Source organism: Convolutriloba macropyga, chromosome 6 (assembly GCF_964194025.1).
Source record: "Convolutriloba macropyga chromosome 6, txConMacr16.3, whole genome shotgun sequence".
NCBI lineage: Eukaryota > Metazoa > Xenacoelomorpha > Acoela > Convolutidae > Convolutriloba > Convolutriloba macropyga.
Genome location: NC_134473.1, coordinates 10,997,198 through 11,017,197, shown reverse-complemented (window position 1 = coordinate 11,017,197; position 20,000 = coordinate 10,997,198). Strand labels below are relative to the sequence as shown.

At 38.3% G+C, this 20,000-nt stretch overlaps 2 protein-coding genes across 3 annotated transcripts in view; both read right to left on the bottom strand.

Moving 5' to 3' along the window:
* LOC142340756 (uncharacterized) overlaps positions 1 to 6,939 on the bottom strand; it is a 12,266-nt gene extending 5,327 nt beyond the window's left edge. The window contains exon 1 of the mRNA XM_075391461.1: positions 6,614 to 6,939. Coding sequence (XP_075247576.1) covers positions 6,614 to 6,847 — 234 coding nt within the window. The 5' untranslated portion in view covers positions 6,848 to 6,939. The remainder of the gene's footprint in view (positions 1 to 6,613) is intronic.
* The window catches only part of LOC142341478 (uncharacterized), a 357,626-nt gene that overhangs the window by 224,811 nt on the left and 112,815 nt on the right, over positions 1 to 20,000 (bottom strand). The window lies entirely within an intron of this gene.

The window sequence follows — 20,000 nt, the reverse complement described above, 5'->3', positions numbered from 1 at the left end:
CTCTGAAAACTTTATCCATGATTCTTTTAACGTCTTCTCTCAGCCATTGGGAACTGTCAATATTAGGATAATTTGATAAGAGTCAAAAAGGAAGCACAACTATGAAAATCAAATAAAAATTAAAAAATTTTATGGAAACGAGTCGCCATAAAGCCAATCTTTGAAGATAAAAGAGTGAACCAGAACAATTTTGGTTCCCTTGGAAAAAACAACAATTACTAAGACTGACTTAGAGTTTGCAAAAATAAGTTTATGATCGGCTAACTTTAAAAAAAATGTTTTCGAAAAAATTTTTCTTAAACTCTTTACAGCCATTAGATATCCACTCAAAGCACTAGATAGTTTCACTTAATGCGCATTAGGAAAACTATTGCACTTTTAGTTACCGTGTCTATGTCATTAGACTTCAAAAACTCAGTAAACTCTCAGAAAGAAAATCAAATTTTCTTTAGAAATTACGTACACTTAGAGTCGAAGCCAAAATTATGAGCAATTCCTTGAAAGCTAATTTTCTGGTCATTAGTCGTCTTTGGACTGTAAACTAGGTTTGTCATTAACGAATCCTCAATATGAAAGCTGACTATTCTCTTAGTGACTTAAAAAACAAAAAAATTTAAAAACTTCTAAAACAAAACAGCTCTCAAATAGAAAGAGATAGTAAATTTCCCTGTGAGACCAGAACTAGTGTTTTTAGTCGCCTGTCGTCTATTGAGAACATCAAATTGATGCATTTTGTAGCGTGCAAGGTAATTTTGAATTAAAAAATTTATAGAAAAAAATGTTAAATCGAACAAAAATTACGCTAAATTTGAATTACACGAAAAATAACCAAGTACCCCGTGTTCACATGAAACTTTAAACCTCGATAACTCCTCGAATAAAACGAAATTCAGAAAAATATTTCTAATTTCGAATTCTAAGCTGGACGAGCTTTTTAATGATACCACTCTCATTTCTCTAAGATAAATATATCGATCGGAAAAAACTGTCTGAATGAAAAAACCCGTTTGAGTATATAGTTCCTCCCCCCACAAGTGGGGTCAGAACAATAAACAAAAAACATAGAAGGACAAATCCTGAAAAAATGCATATAATTTCATTAACTAAACAAAAAATACCTTGATTAGACAGTAAATGGATCGAGAAAACATTTAGAAAAAAAAATGCGATGGAAAAAATTGAAAAAAAAATACTGGTAAAAATCGAAGTCAAGTTGCGTGAACCGATCTTAAAGAAAAAGACAGCGGCCCAATTCAATTCAAATTCTTTGAATTGTAATAAAAAGACAAGCTCAAGCTCAACAGGAATTTGTCCACAATTCGGTTCAGTAAAGTAACATGCCCCGTTCATAACAGAGAACAGCAGAGCATCCACCACAAATATATACCTTAGTTTTCCTCCTAATATTTTTTGGTCGCACTAAATTATTTTTCTGGAAACCAAATCTTGTTTATTAACGCAAGTTTGACATAGAAGTGTGAATTGTTTTGAAGTAGTACGCGTATTATTTGGCACTAGCCTATGAAGTATAAAAAAATTGCTTACATAGTACGATTCTTTTACCATTACTATCTCTAAATGTCTAAGCTATTGGCTCTGCTTTAGTTAGGTTAATTTAGTTGCTTGTGTGCAAGTAGTAACACATGTAAAAACCCTAGACCACTTTTTCGCTCATTTTACCGAAACATGATCAATCATGCTTGCGCAAGAAACATTTCCTGGCAATTTTCCCGTTAACATGTATTTAATTCCTGAACTTGTATTGGCTTCATCATTTTGCAGCTGCGAGAATGTAAAATTTCGAACAACAAAGGTGAAATTCATGCTATTCCTTAAGGCCCATCCTAAATCCAAAAATAGAAAGCAATAAATTTAAAAAAGCAAAAAAAAACAATTTTAATTACCTGCAATTAACAATAAAGAATAACAATATACAAACAGTTGACCGAATTGTTTACCCTCAAAACGGTTTGGCATTCTTCCAGAGTTTTTTTCCCGCTCAGTTATTTTTGATATTCCGAGACGTTCATTATAGTCTGGAGCATCACTGTTCAAGGAAGCCTTTGAGATGTATGATTCTTTGTCTTTGCTACAAAGAATACTGTCAGATAAGGTAGAGAAAATTTAGTCATCAATGTTAACATTTGGGTGTTGAAGTCATTCCGTTTTTTAAGCTGACTATGTGACAAATTTTTCCTGAACGGATTAGTCGCAGTTTTGATTGTTCTAATCGTGGATACTTTTTCAGACTCTCAATATGTTTGGAATTGCGCCCCCTTTCAGATCTGTGATTTTCAGAAAAAAATACTGCGCGAAATAACCGTCGGTTTTTTGTATCTCCTGGTCATTACTTTTTGAAGCTGGCAACCCGAATTAGACAGATATCTCCTATGAAAGCTTTTTTTTCGCCGAAACCTCATGCGCGGAGTAGTTGTAGGCTTTTATCCCAAGTTTAATGAGACCCCCCCTTGAGGTGTGTCGTACATCATAATTTAGTGCAGTAAACTTATCATACGATGTACTTAATTTAATCAGTGTACCCATTCCTGAGGGGCATGTGCATAAATCATTATTACTTCACATGCTTGTCTGTTGCTACCATTTTCCCACAACGGGAAAATATTGTTCACATTTTATTTGACTTCTGGAATAACAGTTGAGTTATTCTTCATTCTCTTAGTTTTGCTTCTCGCGCACAGTTGCCCAATTTAATTTATTCTTCATTAACTGTCTTTACAATTCGAGTAAAGTAAACATTAGTCCTTAAGCGATTCGCTAAGCGAATTCATTTGGAAATTGTGTAAAGCGCACTCGCCGCGCAAGTAGGACATAGAACATAAACACCACTTGCGGCTCAAGATCAGGTACGCAATCTCACTCGCGTACGACATGGCGCAGTCAGCAGCTCAAAAACGAACTCCACTTGGCATTGAGCCATTTTGGGATAAACCTAGTGTAGATCCGCCACTGAAATGGGAAAAGTGGCAGATGCAGGCCAAGTTAGCGCTTCTTGCGAAGGAAAATATCACAATAGACACTTTGTTGGAACCAAAACCTGAAACAGTACAACTAACACTTGAACCGATCTACGAGGTTACGATAACGGGATCATCGGCACAATCGGAGCGGGAAAGATTGGCGAGAAACGCTCAATCAAAAATGAATTGGGAAAACCGGTGCCAGAGACAATTGGAGATAGGAATAATGTGCGGAGACAAGCCATGGGCGCAAGCCGATCGAAAGACTGTGTCAATGCTATATCTCAGTTTGGGCACTGAAGGACGTCGAATTGTCTGTAGTCAAAACCCACACCTCAAGATGGACAGTCTCTCAACAGCAGAACTTTTGACAATCATGGAAACAGCATTTATTCGTCAGCGCAACATTACATTCGACAGATATGTCCTTCTCACCACGAAACAGACAAGAGGAGAGTCTATCGAGCATTTCTTCGGAAAATTGAAAGAACTTTCTGAAAATTGTGAGCTCGGAAGTCAGGAAGACACTCTCATTAGAGACTTATTTATTGCAAATATGTTAGATCCAGAAATTCAACGGGAATTGTTGCGAGAAACTTTAGAACCAGCCCAAGCATTACGTTTGGCCATAAATATGGAATTAGGCCAAAGAAACCAGCTACAAATTACAAACTCGCAATCTGCTCCGCAAGTTAATGCAATAATTCCTCAACGATCGTTTCGACCACCGAATCAGAGACCAAATACATCCAGCTTTCCTCGATCACCAAACCAACTATGCAGGAACTGTGGCCTAACTTGGTCAGCTAATCATAGAGTCAAATGCATTGCGAGAGGCAAGACTTGCAACAATTGTGGCCTTCAAAACCATTTTTCGCGAGTGTGCAGAAAACCAAAATCATCATCAAACAAATCTAATCGCCCTAATGTTAACTCTGTTGAAGAAACTACAATTGATCAAACGGTAAATGCCATACAAAATATGAACTATAACCCGCAATGCGAATCGGATTACGACAGCTCAGATGACAATATGGTCGCCAGCATCGCAAGTACCGCAATTCAGATCGAACCAAAGAACACTATCCTACAAATTGGTAACAACCATGTTGGACTTCTCATTGACTCCGGCAGTGTGTGCAGTATTTTGCCTGAGTCTCTTGCTTCGGAAATTGTGGAAAATTCTCCCCTTGCTCAATGGTTGATGATAGCGCCTCCCCAGGAACTCAAAGCATTTTCCAATGAACCCATAAACGTGATAGGTATGATACAGGCACCAATTGCGAGCAATGGATGGCGACTTGAAGAAGCTGAATTTGTAGTAGTTCGTGATGGACTAAAACCACTAGTGGGAAGAGATCTATTTGACGCTCTTGGAATTTCAGTAAATCAAACCCCAAAACAGGAAGGTAGTATGGTCAACACTATCACATCACAATGTCCATTCAAAACACGTATCGCACAACAATTCCCTCAACTTATTACACGTATTGGTTGCTCAAAATTACACATTGTTAAATCTAATTTTCATCGTCATTTCCAGCCAAAACATCAAAAGGGTAGAAGAGTACCCATCAATTTGCAAGAACGAGTAAATACTGAAATTTAAAAACTTCTTGCAGAGGGACATATAGAAAAATTGAATAACTGTTCTGACCAATATTTTATTTCACCTATTGTAATCACAGTCAAACGAGATCAAACCAAACATAAACACAACTTGCGGCTCAAGATCAAGTACGCAATCTCACTCGCGTACGACAAGGTGAAAGTAGAACTGGCTCTTCTTCTGCATCGAAATTGATATACAGACATGTTGAAACCGCTGTTTCTTAGAAGATGCGTCAGAATCATTTATTTCTTCATCATGTGATTCAATGTGTTGTGTGTGTGTGTGTGTGTCTCTGTGTGTGTGTGTGTGTGTGTGTGTGTGTGTTGTTTCTCTGTGTTTCTATGTTTTGTGTGCAAGTGTAGCGTATTTGTGTAATTTTGCGTGTTTATTGTATGTGCATTTCTGGGCGTGAAATAGATCTGTTGAATGTTGGTTCTTCGAAACTCGAAAACTAACCGAGCATGTGTCGCACATTTCCCCCCCTGAGACCTCCACTTGAGGTGAAAGTAGAACTGGCTCTTCGTCTGCATCGAAATTAATATACAGACATGTTGAAACGGCTGTTTCTTCGAAAATGCGTCAGAATCATTTATTTCTTCATCATGTGACTCAATTTGAGAAAGTTGCCAGAAGCCAGGTCCAGGTGGAGAAAAAAAAGTTTCTTCAACTAGTTATACAGTTTCCAGTTAAAGATTTCATGACTTCTTAGGGTTTCGTTCAAGAATTTTTTATTTTTCCGCCAGATTAGTAGTGACCATACGCATACGGACGAAGAAAATCATTTGATTAATTTATGTTATAATAAAAAACGCTCGAGGCGATTTTGGAAGATTTTTTTATGTGAAGACTGTGTTTGACAATATATATATATATATATATATATATATATATATATATATATATATATATATATACATACATATATATATTTATATATATATATATATATATATATATATATATATATATATATAGCTCTTACTACTTTTCTCAGAGGTGAATTGGTTTTGAGAACTGCAGTGAGTTTATCACACTGTAGTTTCTTGTACACATGTTTGCTCACCCCTTTTGTACTTGTTAGACTGTTTGCAACAATTTTACAGAGTATTTTCTTAGATTGTATAAAAAGAGCTTCCTTCATAATTCAGTTCATAGGGTAACTTTGGTGTCACTTTTTGTTGATTTCAATCTGCAACTTATGATCTTTAGGGCAATCACTGAAACCAAATAGTGCTTCAGCGTTGCAACATCATTGCACATGTCATTAGTTTAAATTTCAAAAATTAAAGAATCAGAGTCCCGGTAAATTGCACGAACTTTCTCATAAAGAAACCTGTACATGTGAAGTTTTGAAAGATTCAATATAGCAGTAACCAGATAGGTTGGTTCATTCCAACTAATCTCTTTCTAGCTGAGAGTGATCTCGCCAATTTTTAAGCAAAAGATTTTAAACAAAAATTTTCCAGGTTGAATTTGTTTGTAAAGTTTCGCTTTCTTCTCAGTTTCAACTGTTACGATTTTTCTATATCGACATCCCGAGTTTTCCATTGCTTTTCAAAGCATGGATTGTTAAAGAATTTGAAAAAGCTTTTTTTTCGAAATTGCTGATACCGGATTGTTGTCAGAGCTTTGTATTCTGTTCAACTAAGCTCTGCAAAAAAGAGCCTAATATAGTTTTCAGTCCATTTTGACAACAAAACGAAACTGAATAGTGACATATATTTTTTGGTTTGACTGAAGCGTTTCGAGATGCTTTGGGATAGGACTGGACTTGTTTACCATTTCCACTTGGTACTGAGCGTGGGTGCGATGTGTTTGTGCGTGTGTGTGTGTGTGTGTGTGTGTGTGTGTGTGTGTTTGTGTGTGTGTGTGTGTGTGTGCGTGTGTTTGTTGTTTCTCTGTGTTTCTATGTTTTGTGTGCAAGTGTAGCGTATTTGTGTAATTTTGCGTGTTTATTGTATGTGCATTTCTGGGCGTGAAATAGATCTGTTGAATGTTGGTTCTTCGAAACTCGAAAACTAACCGAGCATGTGTCGCACATTTCCAGCGAGCACGTGCCTCGGCAGCACCAGTAGGTAGTGTAGTCGTAATTGTAGCGATAGTCGTCGCCGTACACATTTTTATACTTCCTATATCCTGGGCAATCCGCATAGCTCAAACACTGCTTGTGGTCGCCAATTGGAAGGATCTCATCACAAGCAACGAGTTGAAGTTGCCAAATAACAAAAACTCCGAGAGAACCAATTTGAACATGCATTTTTATTTTTTATCGTTGTTTTGATTTTTAATTTTTTCACATAAATTTAACTGCCGATTTTTGCAGCACGAAAGCAAGAATGTGCAAGCAGAGTTCACGACAAAGAAAAATTAAAATACTTACAGAAAGTTATCATTAGATTTCATGTTGTCATCGAAAGTACATTTGACAGATTCAAAGTAATTACATTTCGGCTATTTGTATTTAAAATCCACCTTTAAAAGTAATTTAATTTCACACTCAATGTAATTAAAATTCACGCCTTTGATGTTAGCAGCTTTTATGCGAAATTAATATAATCTAATTCCAACTTTAGTTCATTTTACGAGATTAAATTTTGTTATTCAATTAACTTTTGCACACTTAATTTGCAATTTACTGTTATCGTGTGACGCATAAATTGTGATATTTAATAACAGAAAAATGTTGAAAAGAACTTTCAAAGCTGCGTTTTGAATTTTCCAGCTAAATTGGTCGTTAGATTTCACGTGAATTCTTGTTACCAAGATAGCAAATAGATTTAACCGATTTGTCAGCGTCCACGAACCCCGTAGTGCAGGGCAAATCGCCTAGGGTCAAACGACTCGTAAGGAAAATGTTTCTGATCGAAATTTTTTATATAATAAGTGTAAGGGAAAGCTTAGAAATTAAAAATGCGTTGACCAAAGCTTTGGCTATGAAAAAAGAATCTATTAATATATTTATAGAAAATTGTTAGTTGCCCAGCCGCAAAAACGTTAATCTCATTTTATTTGCAAACAGGATATTACTAACTACAACTCCTGTTAATCATTACAAAAATTTCACAATAAAAATCACTGCAAAAAGTGCCAAGATAACAAGGAATGTTCTTCCGGCTTTCGTTTTTTAATATCTGAGCTGAATTTTTTCTATTCTATTTATATTCCTGAAATACTCTAAAACTTGAATTGTTGTGTTTCCAGATCTTTAGAAGTTAATAAGTTGTTTTGTAAGTGACGTATTATCAAAAACATTACTGCTTTATAGCCACCAAATATAAAAAGTCCTTTGGCAACAACACAATTTCTTTTTCTCATCATTGACTTTCATAATTCAAAACGAAGCAAAAGGCATTTAATTATTTGATGTTTTTAAGGCCTGAGAGCTATGAGAAAATGCTGCAAACAAAACGTACACTGAAAAATGTTTTTCTTTTGGGTAGAAAAATTTTGACAGGGAAAAGTAAGCTCCGCTTTTTCGTAACTAATAATGGTTTTACAAGTTGGTCGTATCGCAAAATATTTTGAGCTGTTTTTGGTTCTTTGGTCAGCTTTCACATTTATGCAACGCATAATCATCATTGCAAGCATTGTTTCCATGAAGCATTGTCTCTATTTATTTTCTTTGAAGTGTGACACCCGACTCATAGCCTCTATTAATAGAAATTGCAGTCAATAAATTGTACACATTTCTACGGAGTTTCTTTAATTTCTTTAAAAACTATGCTACTCCAATTTCTTTTTTTAATCTTCTTTTCACAAATTTATAAAATAATTGTAGAAAATAAGAAAGTTATTAATATAAGTTGTTGGAAATGTTCTTGAGTCCAGCTAAAAACTTGACTTTTTGAGATTTTCAAGTTTGCTGTGTGTGGTTTTACCAACCTCCTTTTTATTCCGGGCTTGCAACCGGCAGTGGCAGAGTTACGAAAATAAACTATAGGAAAACTGATAAAGCACGGCAAAAACAACGCTTGACCAATATTTCTTTTTGTACAGCGCGGATTAAGAGAGAATTTAATTTTGATTAATCAACTTTCAAGCTTTCTTTAACGAACAAAAATTCTTGGAACTAAAATTTAACGATGCGCTTTGACCGGCAGCATTGAATATCAAGTCGGGGTATCAGAAGGTTTAGGAGGGAAACTTTGCGAAAAGTCAGCCAACGTGAGAAAATTAAGCAGATTGGACTGGATTGCTACACTAGAGATCACACAAAACGGGACCTCGGCTTTTAAAACAGCTCAATCCAATAGCGAAACAAATCGATGACAAAAGCAAATGTTGAAAACTTGTTTAGGCAAAAAATTAAAACTTAAGTTCAAGTTGGGATTTCGCTCTTTTACTCAAGAGTTGGAATAACAGAAAGGGTTCACGGCAGTTGAACTACAGCCAATTGCACCAATAATTCGTTGATACAGGACACAGAAACAAAAAAATTTAATACTCAAGGATAACTTTCAAAACAAGGTACGATTTACTGCCCAAAGAATATTTAAAATGCGACACAAGTAACACGTTATTTACTGCTCAAGACAGTGTATTCTTTGCAATTTTGAGCTGAAATATATGAAGGGAGCCGTTTTCTGCGGCAGCTTTGCTGCGTGCTGTTGGACTGCTATTGTTTTTCCTCATTTCACTCATATCAAGTGACTTTTACATTTATTGTAACTGCATTTAAAGTTGGGTATTTACTAAAATAGTTACGAAAATAAACTATAGGAAAACTGATAAAGCACGGCAAAAACAACGCTTGTCCAATATTTCTTTTTGTACAGCGCGGATTAAGAGAGAATTTAATTTTGATTAATCAACTTTCAAGCTTTCTTTAACGAACAAAAATTCTTGGAACTAAAATTTAACGACGCGCTTTGACCGGCAGCATTGAATATCAAGTCGGGGTATCAGAAGGTTCAAGAGGGAAACTTTGCGAAAAGTCCGCCAACGTGAGAAAATTAGGCAGATTGGACTGGATTGCTACACTAGAGATCACACAAAACGGGGCCTCGGCTTTTAAAACAGCTCAATCGAATAGCGAAACAAATCGATGACAAAAGCAAATGTTGAAAACTTGTTTAGGCAAAAAATTAAAACTTAAGTTCAAGTTGGGATTTCGCTCTTTTACTCAAGAGTTGGAATAACAGAAAGGGTTCACGGCAGTTGAACTACAGCCAATTGCACCAATAATTCGTTGATACAGGACACAGAAACAAATAATTTAATACTCAAGGATAACTTTCAAAACAAGGTACGATTTACTGCCCAAAGAATATTTAAAATGCGACACAAGTAACACGTTATTTACTGCTCAATACAGTGTATTCTTTGCAATTTTGGGCTGAAATATATGAAGGGAGCCGTTTTCTGCGGCAGCTTTGCTGCGTGCTGTTGGACTGCTATTGTTTTTCCCTATTTCACTCATATCAAGTGACTTTTACATTTATTGTAACTGCATTTAAAATTGGGTATTTACTATGATTCAACAGTACCTATGACAGCAAAATTTTGACAAAAATTGACAACAAATACGAAATCTTTCGCCCAATCTCCGTTTTTTAGTTTCAATTTGCCCCATTTATTCAAACTGCGCAACAATGCATGCTCTGCAAGCAAAACTCTTACACCACCGGCCCTGCTGTACGTCGTGAAAACATTTTCTAATGTTGGTAGTACTGGAGCCAGCTTTACAAACGGCCTCCTGTATGATCCATCTTTCGTTAGAATGGTTTGCTTGTTTCTGTAACACGACCAAGTTTATAATACCCTTGTCTGTCACTGTCTTCAACCAACCAATTGAGATCAACTTGGTGCAGTTGCTGTCTGATTTGCATTTCCATTTTTTTGTTCAAATTTGGAAGATTCTTTTTTTGGAGAATCTCTTCCAATGAGTTTCGAGTACGCCTGTGTTTGTCGTAAGAGTTTTTAATGATCAACATTTTTCTCTGTATATGGTAAACATGGTATATAAACGTTTTTGTTACCAAGCAGGAAATGTTTTGGGCTTTTAGCTTAAAAATTGCTAATATCACAGCATCTGTTGTCAGCGATTTTGCATTCAACATCTGCTCAGCGAGACACATCGTTGTTTAAAGAACTTCTTCCGTAATTGATCGTTTCACCAACACTTCACACAATGCTTTGCTGCAAGTTCTGACTAATCGCTCCCACATTCATTCAAAATAAGGTGCTGCAGTGGATTTAACCTCCATCTGAAACATTGTTGAGTTAAATATCTTGCAATTCTTTTTTGTTGCATGCCGCGACATAATCTTTGATCTTTCAATATCTGAGGCAATGAAGTTTGACCAGTCGTCACTAATCATTTTCATCGGTTTGCCTCTTATAGCTTTGAGCCACACAATTTAGTTCAGACAACAGTCGGTGTCCAACTTTTGAACTATTTCTATATGCACAGCTTGTACTGTAAGACATGTGAACAAACAACAGCATCAATTTTCATCTATGCGGCCAATTTTAAAAGTAAAAGGGCCAAAGTAGTTTACTCCAACGTTTGCGGAAGCTGTTGAGGGAACAAGATTTTTTGTAGGTGACTCAATTATAACTGGAACTACTGTCTGTGCTCTGCCTCTTCGTTCATAAACACATTTATTTTTTATTGACTGTAAGGAATTTCTCAGCCCAATAATCCAGAATTGTTACTGAACACTGTTCCTGAAGTTTTCAATCACGTCACATTGTTCTCCTGGTGCTCAAAAATTAAGAGAAATTCGACAACTTTTTGTTCAAATGTAAAATATTGGATGATTTGCATTGAAATCCAATTGACTTTTGCCCATTCTGCCTTTGGCACGAATAAGACTACATTTGCCAATAGAAAGGCAAAAACTGCATAACCTTTCAGGTTTTCGGATTTTGCTATTCAATTTGGAGAGATTCCTTCACTCCGGCACTCTGTTCTTGCTTTAATATCTCGAAGACTGTTGCCATAGCATTTTCTTTTTCCTCAAGGACAATTGTTATCGTTTTACTCAATGCTCGCTCTACAGATGCCGTTTATTTTACTAGTCCATTAAAACTGCCACGTTATTGCTACCGCTCAATTATGGTTTTTTTATGCGTTATGAAGACTATAGTGTGTATTTTCTCTTCGTCGGAGGCAAAAACAGTTTTAAATTGATTAGTCCATTCGCTTCCTGGTTGCCTTAATCAAGTCGGCACATTAAGTTACTCGCAGTTTTGAGTTAATCGACATTAATTACTGTAGTGCCAATGTCTGCTGGGTTGTAAATACTGCTCACATGTTTCAATTGTGAAACATTATTTCTATCTAGTAACTCAGCCAGCTAATTGGCAACAGAAAATTGGCAATTCTTGCAGTGAGAACTATATATCCATTGCGGTACTTAAGTTAAGTCCAAACAGTAATTACAACTGCATCTTCATCTTGTGCTTCTTAAAAATCTGATCCTTCAATCTCACTGGCATGACCGCTGCTTGCAACTCGAAGCGTGACATTGAAAGATGCCTCATCTGTGGCACTCTACATTTACCAATTACAAATTCTAATTCTGCTTAGAGTTTCTTCGGTTCAGAAGGTACATAGGCAGCTGCACACATTGTGTCTTCAGATGCATCAGCAAATAATCGAATTTCAAATTGTTGTTCAAAACTTCAAAAGTTGTTCCCTCCACACTATGATTTCTGCTTCTTCATCGGTTTCAAGTTCGTTGGCAAAATTTTGTCCATTTTCGTGAAAAGGACTAATCTTTTATTCAGGTTGATAGGAGTAAGTAATCAAATCAGGTCAGACAATGACTAGTAGACAAAAAATCTTACTATAGGTTATGGGGGCCTCAATTTTTTTGTTGGTTTGTCTGTTGACCTGAAGACCACTGTCAGAAATTTTCCATTGGAGCTGAAGTACGGATGATCCCCCCGTATTTGGCTTAACGTCGACTCGCTTAATTTTGTAGGAACAAGTAGGAATTAAGACAAGAGATTGTAGCTGATTGAACCCCTCGATAACTTCTTCGGGCGTTCTTTTGATTGGATCCAAATGTTCAGGTAGAGTTCTTGTGGACTGCTAATTACGCTATAGGAGACTCATCTGCGTTATCGATAGTAATTCGTGTGAGGGTGTAATTTAAATAGTCTAAAAATCTGGCGCTGGTACTCGTTTATTTGGTTTATTAGTTCTTGTTCTCAAATTAAACCTCAGATAGCTCATGTCGTGTTCATGTACTCGTACTTTTAGAAACCTTGAATCGATATCAGCTGTCACGGCTTCAGAAAATCTGAAATTTGCTTCGTTAAAGACATGCAGCAAATCATGTCCAGCCAGTAGCCTTTTGTTCAGGAAGATTTTTTTTGTTTTTCGTTGCACCAACGGTTAAATAACGGTAATATCCTAAAAGTCAACCGTCAAAAGCAGTCATCTATTAATAAAATAACGGCTCAAAAACAGTTATATCCTTACCGTCAAAAACAGTCATCTGTTAATAAAATAACGGTTGAAAACAATCATTTTCCAAAATAATTAACGGTTAACAACGGTTATCTCCTAAACAAACGATTAAAAACTCTCATTTCTTATAATTAGAAAACGATCAACAAACTGTCGTTTCCTAGAAAAATAACGCTCAAAAATTGTCTTGTCCTAAAAACAACGGTCAGAAATGGTGATTTCTTAGTAGTTAAAAAAGGTACGAAAAAAAGGTATTTTTTGGCTGAACTAATCTAATTCACCCTAAAAAAATGTAATGTATATCAATTACAGATGTGAGTTTAATAAGTTTGGAGCAAATGTTTTTGAAGCACTCCCTGTGGTGTAGGAGTAATAGAAGTATTTGACTCTTGAAAGACCAGCCAATAATGAAATAAAACTACGCAGTCGCTGTTACACTCAGATAATTTAAATTTTTTAGCTATAAGATCAAACTCTATGAAGAAAAAGGTCGAATCAACGCTAACGGTTTAAATAATTTCAAAAACTAAAATAGTAGTGATTTTACAAGTCAGTTGAAAAAAGACAATTGATTGAAACAAAAATTAAGCAAATTAACCGAAAGAAATTTCGAAAGAAACAATGACAATAAACTGTGAATGAACGGGAAAAATAAGGAGACTCCATAGTTAAAGAACTTCATATTTTCGAACTATTGAAAAAAAAAACAAAATAAAACAATAAAACGTGAGCATTAAATGAATTATTAAAGAGATTTATGGACAATTTTTACTGTCGAAAATTGGACGACGGAAAACCGGCTGATAAAACATTAAACCTAGTAGCAACCTGTTCACTGGAGTCAGTCCTTCACGAAATGAATCAAATATTTAGAATCAATATCGTTCTCAAAGTTTATTGTAGATATATTGAAACTCTAAAAGCTTATTACAGATCAGAAATAAACGCACATTATCATTCGTTTGTTAGTTATTATATAAATGGAAATGCTAACATCGCCTATCTTTTTTTAGTTTGTATATCTAGAGTAATTATATATAAGGGTTCTTGTTATTAGTATCTTCCGTAGCAGTTGTTAGATAGAAAATTATAAGGTGAAAAATTGTTATTTTCTCGAATCAAAGTTCACTGCTCCACAAAGACATCACACGAATATGCGGAAAACACTTTTGAATTTTGAAGTCTTTACAAGATTGTATGCAAATCATTTCCATCAACTATTTAGTATAAACTGTAGTATAAACATAGTTCAGAACAACTTTATATTTTATTCTTACAGATGTCGAGAACGCTGTTGGAATAACGGCCAGATTTTCCAAAGACAATTTTTTTTAACGCATTCGTTAAATTCTTGCCAGAGAAAATATTGAGCTACAAAATCAGTCCATGGAACGAGTTCTGCTTCGAATTGGCAAAAATTTGACAATGAACACGTCAAAGTGTAATTCTTTTTTTATAGATTACATGGTTGAAGTTTAATACGATTAAAGAAAGAGTAATACCTAAACATTCTATGATGGAAGCAGTTTTTGAACGTTGAACAACCTAGTCGCTCAATCAGTCATTAGTCACTTACACTCAGGATAAACCAGGTTCCTAAACCACCCAACCAGGTTATTTCTCACTCTTCTCGTGATTGTATAGCAGATGAGAACGAGTCTTAAAGCTGAAATCAAAATTATCTACTCTGCAGTCAGATGATTAAGTCTACAAAATGAAGCAAGCAATCAAAAAATATCCCTTTTGATAGTTTCTTAATAAGTAAGCTTCTGATAGCTGGTATGAGAAAAACGGTTGCGCTCGAAAGTCCTCCTGAAAGACCCTAAGTCAGAATTAATACATAATTTGCAAAAACTTGCAAATATTTTGTATCCAATAGCTCTTTTGCAAAATTTTGCAAAAGCAAAAAATTTTTGCAAAATTTGTGAATACCAAATAAACTTTGCAAGTTTTGCAAACACAATCGTATTTTCCAAACTTTGCAAACTTTGCAAACTTATACAAAATCTTCAATAGTCTGTACTTTAATGATAATACCAAAAACGTGCAACAAAAACTTCTCCAGATCCCGGACTAATTCTAACTCCTGGACATCCCGACACCTGCTCATCCTCCCTGCTGGATCCAACGTGAACGAGAGGTCCCGGCACCTGCTCATCCTTCCTCCTGGATCCATCATGGACAGGAGGTCCCGATACCTGCTCATACTTCCTCCTGGATCCGTCATGGACGAGAGGTCCCGACTCCTGCTCATCCTTCCTCCTGGATCCGTCATGGACGGGAGGTCCCAACTCCTGCTCATCCTCCCTCCAGGATCCGTCACCGAAACCATCACCAAATTTAAAGAAATTTGAAATTCAGGAGAAAAAGAACCATGGTTGATTAATTGAAACAAAAATAGGGTGAAAATGCAAAAAGTGCAACTGAAAGTGCAAATTCTGCATAAATAAGTTTCAATTATTGCGAATATCACACTGTGTATTTTATACCCCAGGAGGGAGAGAGCGAGAGGCGTGGAAGGAAGCGTGGGTGGGGGGAGAGGGGGGGGGGTTGGGGCGTCGAATTGTTATATTCAATAAAATGTTCGCACCGTTTCTATGGAAAGAAAGACAAAATTAGATCAAATATGCAATTTTTCCTTGTTTTGATCCAATAAAGGTAACATTGTTAGAGCCTGAACAAACATATGCTTATCATTGTTGTTCTATTGTTGACATTCCGAAATAATGACGCCGCCATTTCTCACACGCAAAAATTGATTAAGAAATGAAAAAAAGGCCAATTTTGTTTGCAGACAAGATGCTTTCTAGCCTATAGAGACTGTTTTTTCTAGTTTTATGAAGAAAGAAAGTTCTTTCTGTGTTTCTGAGGAAAACTGACTCATTTCAGGAAATATCAATTTGAGCTCTTGACCTTCTGCTGAAGCCTTTAATCATTGAAAAAACATCTGAAAATTAATTGAATTTTCACTAAAGCTTTTATCTCAGACAGAACAATCAAGTACTATTGATCAAATTTACCTAAATTTGTGAAAGAACATTATTTTTACTAAAAATCTTCCAAAAATGTTAACACAACGAGTTGCTCAAAAAATTAAGTGCACATTTAACGACTCACTGATGATACCATCCCAGGTTGATGTCCAGGCCCAAATTTTCCTCTGATCAGACTTTCCAGACTGAAACTACTCCTTATCAGATTTTCCAGAGCAAAATTGTCTCTGATCAGACTTTCCAGACATGATGATGATGATGATGATGTTGATGATGATGATGATGATGATGATGATGATGATGATGATGATGATGATGATGATGATGATGATGATGATGATGATGATGATGATGATGACGATGATGATGATGATGATGATGATGATGATGATGATGATGATGATGATGATGATGATGATGATGATGATGATGATGATGATGATGATGATGATGATGATGATGATGATGGTTCTTCGATGGTTTGGTCCCTACCAGCGGGGAAGAGCGCGGAGCACAATGTGCGAGCAAAAACCGAGCCACATGGGGGAAGGATGGGGTCCGGCAGTATGTTTAGCCTAGGCTATACTGCCGGACAGTCTTTCAACCACAACAACACCTGGGGAGTAGCCGACCCCATGTGCAACTCAAAGGCGATCAAACCCTTTACTAGGGACGACAGAGTGGTGATGCTACTAGCGAAGAAAAGGTTGCTGCATGACGTGGAAAGCAATCCAGGTCCACAAAAGTTCCTCTGCACAGAGTGCAAACAGCCCATAAAGAGATCACAGTGGTCGGTCAAATGCAACGGATGTCGACAATGGATCCATTGGGACTGTACGGACTTGGGTCAGCACGGAAGATGAAACATGCACTTCAGAGGCAAATGCTGCGAGCCTCCACCTCCTAGAGCCGCGGAAGCAGATACCCCGACGTACCCAATAGAGGGTCAACAGGGGGAAAGCAATCCAGGGCCACAAAAGTTCCTCTGCACAGAGTGCAAACAGCCCATAAAGAGATCACAGTGGTCGGTCAAATGCAACGGATGTCAACAATGGATCCATTGGGACTGTACGGACTTGGGTCAGCACGGAAGATGGAATAGGCACTTCAGAGGCAAATGCTGCGAGCCTCCACCTCCTAGAGCCGCGGAAGCAGATACCCCGACGTACCCAATAGAGGGTCAACAGGGGGAAGAGGCAATCCCGACGTACCCAACAGAGGGTCGACAGGGAAGGATTGTGACTGCTGAAGCGAAGAAAGGGAGACGGAAGCAGAAACAAGCGGAAGGAGGAGACAGGTGAAGAGATATCAGAAATGGCAAGAATATGCCGAACGCATTGGCCGGGAAAAGGTCACACCCATATGGACCTGGAATGTGCAACGAGCCAGGGCGAGTTTCCCGAGAAAGAACCGCTTCATGGAGATTCTTAAAGTCATTGCGGAAAACAACGTGGAAGTAGTAATGCTCTCCGAAATGCTCGAGCAATATCCGGGCATAAAATGGGTGAAATCAAGAGAATTGTACGGAGTTCTTGTGCACGGCAAGAGAAGCGGAGTCTTCCTCAAAGGCGAGTGGGCTGTGAAGTGGAAGCAACAAGGTTGCAAGAAAACCCTCGGCGACAGGAACACGGCTGTGGACGTTGATGGAAATCGCTTCGTCTCAACATACAAGCCGTTGTGGAATGGCGACTCTGACGAACTCCTAGATTACAAAGAGGAACTCCAAGCCCTGCTACACTGGAAGGGAAAGATCATTGTCGGAGGAGACTTTAATTCCAGCGTAGGAAACACCGAGAAGAGGGGAGTCAGTAATGCTGCTGGCGCTTTTGGGCTAGGAACTACAAACACAGCCGGCGTTGATTTAATTGACTGGTGCAATGAATTTGGCTTGTGTTGGACTAGCTCCTTCTTCCGGCAAGCAAAACCAGGAACTTGGCGACATCCGAGAACTGGTAGATGGCACGAAATTGACGGGTTCCTTGTGAGACAAGAAGACCGCTCCAGATGGGTCCGGAAGATAAAGACAATCCAAATGAGACATCGACTGTCGGACCACGACCCGAAGTACATGCTGGCAAAACTAACGTTTTCAAAGAAAAGAAGACAGAGCCAAATAATAGCAAACCCAAATGCAACATAAACTGGGATAAGCTAAAAATTCCAGAGGTTGCGATCAAGTTTAGAGAAGGAGTCGACAAAGCGGTGGAGAATTCCGCTCAAACACTGAACTGGATGCAACTAATGAAAACGTTTAGAGAAGCTGGAGCAGAACACTGTGGGAAGAAGGAGAAAGCGCATCTAAACCCGTGGCTAGACACACATCAAGATGAAATGGAAGCCTTCCAGAGAGAGCTGTCGGGTCTCACAGAGAGAATCAAGACCACGAACTCTGATGGAAGAGAACTAGCACGGGAACAACGACGCGACCTCAGGAAAAAGATCAAATATGCGAAAACGTTTTGGGAAGAGGAATGGTGGTTGGAGGTTGTGGAAGAGGCCAAGAAAGCGGAAGTAAAGGGGGATGTCCGCGCTCTGTACAAGACCCTAAGAAGAATTGGGGTGAAGGACTCTAGCAGCATTGAAGAGGAGTACTTCACACCGGAGGAATTCAGGACGCACTTCATGAAAGTGTCAGAGGACCGCTTCGAGAGACCTGTCAACGAAATCTTAAAGACAGCCGAGACAACATCCGAAAGAACAGCGAATGGTGATGCTGACATTTTAGACAAGGAGATCAGCTGGGCAGAGTTCGAGAGAGAACTAACGAAGATCAAAGATGGAGCTCCTGGAGTGGAGAACGTTCGGGTAAGCGCACTCAAATGCGCCAGCCCAGAAGTGAGAACACTTATCTACCAATGCAACCTCGAGCTGTTGGAGAAGCCCGCGAATGAGTGGCCAAACGAAGTGAAAGAAGGCTGGGTAATACCACTGCACAAGAAAGGGGCTAAGAATGATCTCAATAATTACCGGGGTGTCTGTCTACTCCCCCTAGCCAGCCGCATTATAGCCAGAATTATGGTTTCGAGACTCAGGATCTGGTCTGAGAAAATAGGGGTTCTTGGAGAAAACCAGAACGGGTTCAGAAGCGGCAGGTCAACGGCAGATGCCACCCAAATTGCCATTAGAGTTGAAGAAGAAACCCGGAGAGTGCTGGGAAGAGAAGAGTGCGAAAAAAGACCGGGAGCTGTGCTTTTAGACATCACGAAAGCCTATCCCAGAGTCAATAAACCGTTGCTGTGGACAATACTAAAACGGCTGGGAATATCAGAAACAACTTTGACGATACTGAAAAACCTCCACGAGGAAACAGCCTATCGAGTGAAAGGAAGGGAAGAACTAAGCCAGGAATGGACCCCGCAACGGGGACTAAGAGAGGATGTGCGACCTCGCCTATCCTCTTTAACATCTACCATGCAGAATCAATGCGCTTAGCCCAAAGTCGGCGACAAACAGCAGCGGAACTCGCTGGGAAAGAGTGCGGACTGAAGTGGTCCTGGAGTGGCAGAGACAGTCTACCCCCACTCAGCACGTCGCGCGCACTAAGGAGCGCAGACCGAGAACTCTTCACTATCACCGATAGTCTCTTTGCCGACGACTCAACCCTAATCGGGTGGACGGACGAACTGATGACAGGAAAGGAGGAGGTTAAGGCCGCTATGTCCGAGTTCGAAGAGAGATGTCATGACGGTAAAGAGGAGTTCGTTGTGTTTGGAACTGAAACTGCGGACAAAACACGAATGCTGGGAACCAGGATCGGGAAGAAGCAGGACCTGGCAGCCAGAATCAACAGAGGAAACGCAACCTGGAACAAAGTTCGCAAATGGTTCTGGAAGTCGAATTTGAGCAAAAGAACCAGAGCCGTAATCGTTCAGGCAACTGTGGAAGCCAATCTCTTGTTCGACTGCACAGTCCATCCATGGAATAAATCCGAAATCAGGAAGTTGCAGAGCGTAGCGGATAAAGCGTACAGATGGATCTGGAACGAAGGGAGAGGT